Consider the following 7,170-nt stretch of genomic DNA (forward strand, 5'->3'; position numbering starts at 1 on the left):
TAATTTCATTGGTTATTTTTCATATGCAATTTTATTTATACATGAGTACAATTTATATGACACTACTTTGTTACTTTCAAAACCCTAACTTGCTGCTGAGTACGTCCACTATTAGGATTTATATCTACACAAATCTTTTGACGTGCATTTTTGTAGCCAATAAGTTTATATGACTTGAAGAGAGGGAATTTCCTTCTTGTCTCAGTCATGTGCTTTGAGCGTAGTCATTTTATACAATTATAGTGAACTGAATGCCTTACAATACATTAAAAGTACAGTTAAATGTGGTATTAAATTAAGTATTACACTGTGGAGTTTTTGAGAAAATTAATGACTGACTTTATTTGAGCTTTGTTTATTTAACAACAGCGCTTTTACTTGTTAAGTACAATTTAAGTAATGTGGCTTGTCATTTGTCATGACCTTAGTTATGAGAGAGTTATTCCTGCAGCCATCAGCACTGAAAGAAGGCTGTTATGTAATTGGAGCTTCTTCATAAATAAAATCCAACTAGAACTGAATCGGACTCTGTCATGGACTGGCAAGGTGTCCAGGGTGTACATTGCTCTTTGCCCAATGTTAGCTTGAGTACTTTTTATTAGTGAGAGCAAAGTATTTGATCTTTCAGGGAATGAATATGCTTGACTCAGCGGGTTCTTCTGGAAAAATGTCAAGTCAGCTGTTTTTTTTTTTTGTTTTTTTTTTTCATTTTCCAGGGAAAAAGACAAAAACAGAGTGAGCTGTCTTCTTAGTGACTGCTGAGAGCGAGCTGCTTCATGAATCGATCAAACCTGACATGTCGTCTTCCAAGATGTGCTTTTCTTTATCTTTATTTGTTGTGTGTTTTACTGTGCTTTGTAAAAAAGCAAAATCCTGTGTGTTGTGTCATTTTGACCCTTGTGCCAAAAGGATTTGTTTGAATTAAATCACAGGGCTCACAGCTTGTCACTTGTGCCCACATGGGGGAAGACAGATACGCTGGTATTTTTAGTCTGCGTGCATCTATGAAGACAAATGGTTGTGCCATCCTTGGCATTGTGAGGAGATATTAGGTTACATGTTTGTGACTGTCCACATGTGTCAATGCAATGACCTCCTCTGAAACTGACTCATTTAAAAATACTTCTACCTGCACAGCTGGAATATATTTAGGATTACATTTTAGATGACAGTGCATGAAATAAATACAAAAGGTGACTGTGGAAAGTGTTCACCCCAAAACAGATGCAATACCCGAGCTTCCTTTAACCTAACTCTATATAAAACACAGCATGCTGTTATTCACGTGGGCTCACAAAACATAATGTCACTCCGCCATAAACCAAGCAGAAGTCAGAGGATGGGAACACAACTGAGGTCAACATTTTCCGATCTTTGAAAGATGCTAACAGCTGTGTGTGCAACGAAAAAGAAAAAGAAAATATATGGTCGAAGAGATGGAAAACAATTAACATCTATATCATAATAATCAAGAATGATTAAATTCAGAAAGGGCAACTTTAATTGACCAGTATGAGATAGTCCCAAATTCAAACACAAGAGGTCAAGGTAGAAAAGTGGGAATAATCATAAACTTATCCATCCCATGAACTTGCCCAGGTGACGACAGCCCAAACAGCCACCACATGCCTGCACAAGAAATCCCACATAAATCTGTAAACACCCAGTTACAAATAGGAGAAATATTAGTTTGACAGTCAACGGCCAGCTCACATCAAAGAGGTGTCCGACGACTGAATCTCAGCTGTGCTGTTTGTGTTTTTCAGACCAGTTTCAAGCAAATGACCTGGAGACATCCCATGAAGCAGTTTCACTGAATACTAAATACACCACAACATACATTTCTCATTGTAATCATACTTGTGGTGCTGCTTTGGGTATGGATATGCTGTTCTGTTGGTCAGTTTGCTGAAATTTATGACACCATGGGGATCCCACTGACACTGGTGACACTTTAAACACATGATAGTGACGCACTTTTAGTTGCTATTATATGATGTCCTGTCTTGTTTCAAAAATGTTTTTCGGTCTTTTGTACTGTATTTTGACTGTTTCTGTGCTCGAATGGGGTTTGTACTAACTTAATAAAAAACAACTTTGCAACCCTTTGGCACATACAATGTATAATGGGATACATTTGTTTTCTTGATATTATTTTGTTTGAACTGTCTATAAATATTTGATTTGTTCAATATATAATGTCAGAGTGACTGTGCTCCACATTGTGTGGATGGCAGGCATAGCAGTAGAAAGGTTAGCCTATTGGATATAGTAACGTGACACAGGCTGCAGAGCACCACAAGCAGAAAGACCTGTCAAGTCAGTTTTTTCTCAGGCACATGGTGCACATCGAAATCTACACTTATGATAATTAGGCTTGTTTATTATGAAGACCAAAATCATGGGCATGTACACACACTTTTGTCATCTCCTCATTAACGTGAAAAACAACATTTTGACTGACTTTATTTTTCCTTTTTGGTGCTGTATTTCTGTTTTACGATGTCTTATATTAAAGATGGAACGACTGTACACTCATTTCAGGGCAGTCCTGGTGTTTTTTTTTGTTTTGTTTTTTGTAACCTAAAAGATAGATATGAAGCTGAAAAACAAAACGGAATCTACTTTAAATACATTATTCGATTATCTGATGGAGAACCTTTTCTTTTGGTTTGTTGGTGGAAACTATCCTCTCCTCCAGAGAAATAACAATCTCTGACAGTAAATACTTTTCGACATTACAGGGGAGTTTCACTGTTAATCCCGATGACAGATCCATAATTTCTGACCGAGACCTGAGAGGTGGTCCTGCGCCAGCTGTGATCGTAGCTGCAAAAAATAAAGACTCCTCACTCTCTCACTGTTTCAGAATACCACTCAGACTGTCATCAAGGCAAAGTGTTTTCAAATAATTGGGATCCTTTTGAGTTTCTATTTTCAAGCAAGACATTTGAAAATATTTTAAATTGAGAAGCTTTATGACTCAACCAGGGCTTATTGTTTTATTTTTTCTTAAACCAAAGGTCTTGGTTGGGGGGGGGGGGGGGGGGGGGGGGGGGGGGGGGGGGGGGGGAATCCATCTTCCTATTGGAGGATCTTTGGTCTGGAAGCCTGGTTTATAAAAGCCAGCTGCAGTTAAAACGGTCTAATGTAAAACTAAGTGATTTGTTTGTACACTATAAACTCGCCCTTTCCTCATCACTGGAACTGGATTATTTTTTCTCCAAGTAATTCATTTGATTCTTTTCCAGGGTGCGACAATGTCGGATGAGTAAGTCTTGTGTTTGTAACAATCCTTTCATGTTGTCAAACCTATGAAGTATTTCATGAAAGAAAATTAATAATATTTTGATTTGCTTGTGATTTCTCTGGTGCAACAAACTCCGCATGGCCACCACAGCAATGTAAGCAACAATCTGCAGTTGTTCTTGTTTTCTCACCTGAATAACTCCATAATAAAGTTAGATTGAATGTTTAAATATCTTTTATTCTTTTCTCACAGTACGCGCCATCATACTTGCCCCAAAAGGCAGAGGCAAAGGTAACATGACATAGATGAGCGATAGTCTTGTTTTTTATCATGTGGTTTGTATCTACTCATTTGAATGACATTACATCCTGTTTAAACCATCATGTGACACGCTTGCAGTTTAGGGCACATGCTGATAAGTTTAAATCATTCTGCTGTTTTGCTGAGCGATGATATCTAAAGGATCCCTGCTTTAATCCAATTAGGCAGCATGAATTTATATAGAAAAGAATACTTGTTTATAACAATATGTGAATGAGTAATATCCTGCAGTGTTTTCAGCAAGATACTTCGTCAGGTGCAGGATGGCCAATATTCATGCCATATCATGTCTCTCTTGCAGCCAAAATGCAAGATATCAGCCTCACGCAAGTTATCACTCAAGGTAAATACATATACAATCGTTAAACTTATCCATTAAACCGTCAAAGGAATTTATCCTGCAGCAACCATTAACTAAAATATAATCATACGTATGTTCCAATTTTAATTTCATTATCTTTGACTTGATCAGATTCTCCTCCTCACTCGTGCGACGGAGGAGCTGGAGGCCGAGAAGGCTGCATGTGAGGAGGAGAAGGTGCGCTACCTGGGCGATAAGCTTCCACCACTGCAGCTAAGTGGTTTGAACATGGAGGGGCTGCAGGTGAGGCACACTTAGTCGCTTAAACACTGTGGAGTATGACACTGAAAGTAAGAGCTGCTATTTGTGGTTGCTGTTTTTATTTTTTTTACTTTTGCAGAGCATAGTAAAGCAGATGCATTCAAAGATTGACTTGGTGGATGAAGAGCGGTATGACTGTGAGGCCAAAGTCTTCAAGAACTACAGAGATGTATGATTTCAATACAACCTTTGACACATGACACACCAGACTTGACAGGGTTCATCAGAAAAGTCTTCTGCTAATTCTAGATCAATGAGCTGAAATTAAAGGTGCAGGATCTCGGCGGAAAGTTTAAAAAACCAGCTCTGAGGAAGGTGAGGGTGTCGGCAGATGAGATGATGAGAGCCTTGTTTGGATCAAGAAGTAAGGAGTCTATGGACCTGAGGGCCAACCTCAAGTCTGTAAAGAAAGAGGACATCAAACAAGAGAAGGTACGGTTGCACCAACACATGTACCATTCAGCCTTTTTGGCAACATAACACACAAAAAAGACACACAAGCCCAATGGAATTAATATTGGCTTTGATATTTTAGGAGCTGAACATGGAGGTGGGTGATTGGCGTAAGAACGTGGAGGCCATGTCTGGTATGGAGGGCAGGAAGAAGATGTTCGATGCATGAATAGAAATGCCACACAGGTTGTTATTAAAGATGATGTTGTAAAAAAAAAAAGAAAAAAAGTAAGATGAAAGAAAATTTCATAGAATTTTTATTGTCCAAAAGTGATTATATGAAGTTACTTTATATTGGGGAAAAAAACTATACATAGTAAAGAAAATATTCTAAAAAGCCTAAAAATACACACCAGATTATTTTTTTAGCAGCAATTACAATAATTTTGGCTTCCAAATGGTATTTGTTTGTGATACTGATTAAATATGGCACTATTTACTGCAGATATGTTGAAATGTCTTTTCAGTTTTCATTTTGCATGCATTTGTAAAATAGTCACATTAGTTAACAACGTGTTGCTGTTTGACAATACTGTTATGTAAAAAAGAAAAAAATAACCACAATAAAGTTGTAACTATTATTGTTGCTTTTATTTTTAAGCTACACAGGCATATTATACTAAGCTTTTGTTTGGGAATGCAACACATTTGTCATTGTCCTTCATACAGTTATGAGGGTGTCCTGGTTATTTTCTTGAGAAGAGTCTTCACAAAGCTATGCCGTTGACTTATAGAGATACTTTCTGTCAGAGCCAGGATATACTTAGCCTTTCATCTTGACTGGAAGGCATTCCTCCGCAGCAATAAAATGCAAAGCAAACTTGTCACACATGCCAGCCGATGTCCTTGAGGTGACATCGCAGTGTCAGTAGGATTACAGGGGGCTTGATGGAGGGTAACGGGATGGAGTCAGCAGCTTTTAAGGAATTTCAAGAGTATAAGGGTTGGGGAGGTTGGGGCTGGGTGTCTCAGAATTACTGGAAGGAATAGTCAAATAACACTATGGTAATTTTCTTTGAATGAACTGAGAAATCAGGCTTGGAGGAACAACTATATGTATATATGCAAGGCAATTCAAAGTGCTTCACAAAGGAATACATACAATTGCATTAAAATCATAGAATTAGAAGACAAGAAAGAAAAGAACATTTTAAAGACAAAAGGCAATTAAAACAGGAGAATAAATAGTTAAGATTTAAAATGCATTTAGAATAATGAAAAATTAGAATCGCTGCAAGGAGTAATGTATTAAAATCATGACAGTGTTGCAGTGCAGTGCAATTTTCAGCCCTGATTTAAATAAGCCAACGGTTTGAGAAGACTACAAGTAAGACGCATATGAACTAAGTGCTGCTTCCCTTTGGTTCTGGTTCTGGGAACAGACAGCAGACCTGTCCCAGACGACCTGAGGAGTCTGGATGCTTCATAGGGAGCTAATAAATCTGGCAAGCATTTTAGTCCAAGACCATTCAGCACTTTGAATGCCAGCAGTAAGTCCAATTTCTAGGTGTTTGTAAGGACTCTGGCAGCAGCATTCTGGATAAGCTGAAGCTGCTTGATCGAATTTTTCTTATGAGCTGTAAAAAGGCTGTTATAGTAATCAAGCCTACTGAAAACAATAGCATGAACACATTTTCCGGTGTCTTCATTGAACAGAAAAGCTTTTATCCCTGCTATGTTTTTCAGGTGGAAATAGGCGGGTTTATTAATAGTTTTTAAGCTGTTTGCTTTCAATGACATGGAGTCAAGGTGAGCACATTCCACATATAGTTGTCTTAACATGACCCTTAAATGGGACCAATAAAAGTCACAAGTCAGTCTGATATAAATCTTTTGCAGCAAGTCCTAAAATATATCATACATCATTGAACTCATTTTTCACATTCAAGCTGCAAGTATTGAAACTGTAGGAACAATAAGGATTACCAATTCAGAGTTCAGCAAAGCATAAGCATTAATAGAGAGATAAGCCATCATGTACATCATGAATGTTTGTTATAATACGCCAATACTAGCAGCTGCCATGCAATGAGCTCAAGGACACTTTGACGTGTGGGGGATTGAACCCGCAACTATCTGATTGAGAGGGCCCGCTCTACTGATTGAGCATTTCAGTGAGGCCAACCACAAGTGACGCACCAATTCTCAACCACATACAAAAAAGCCTCCAGACTCAAAGGCCAGAGCAGTTTCCAGTTCTGCTTTCCCTTCTCGAAAGCATTTCGTCGTAGTTTCCTTCACCATGTTTGACAACCATGCGGGAAAAGCCTTGGGCCTCCACTGTGATCACTGCTAGGTTGTCAACCACTTTGTTAAGGGACACAGATTGACTAAGAGAAGGAACTGTCACAAGCCAAAAGACCTAAATACACCTCCTTGAAACAGTTGTGAAGGATAGATGTCTGCATCCAAGCAGTTTGTAATCAATCAGAACAACTTTGTAAGAGTGAAAACTCTGTGCCGCTGAAGCATCAGAACTGTTTTTTGGAATGATCAAAAAAGCTGGAAACAATTGCCTGCCACA

General features: G+C 38.3%; 1 protein-coding gene across 1 annotated transcript; it reads left to right on the forward strand.

Moving 5' to 3' along the window:
• Window positions 1-1,925: 1,925 nt before the first annotated feature.
• Window positions 1,926-5,225, forward strand: tnni1c (troponin I, skeletal, slow c; the record flags this gene model as incomplete). Its single annotated transcript, XM_080474793.1, has 5 exons — window positions 1,926-1,946; window positions 4,044-4,175; window positions 4,273-4,362; window positions 4,443-4,625; window positions 4,729-5,225. 5 exons carry the CDS (start codon window positions 1,926-1,928, stop codon window positions 4,813-4,815), a joined length of 513 nt encoding a protein of 170 aa, XP_080330919.1. The 3' UTR covers window positions 4,816-5,225.
• Between the last annotated feature and the right edge of the window lie 1,945 nt (window positions 5,226-7,170).

This window comes from Lipophrys pholis (genome assembly GCF_963383615.2).
Source record: "Lipophrys pholis genome assembly, chromosome: 11".
Lineage (NCBI taxonomy): Eukaryota > Metazoa > Chordata > Actinopteri > Blenniiformes > Blenniidae > Lipophrys > Lipophrys pholis.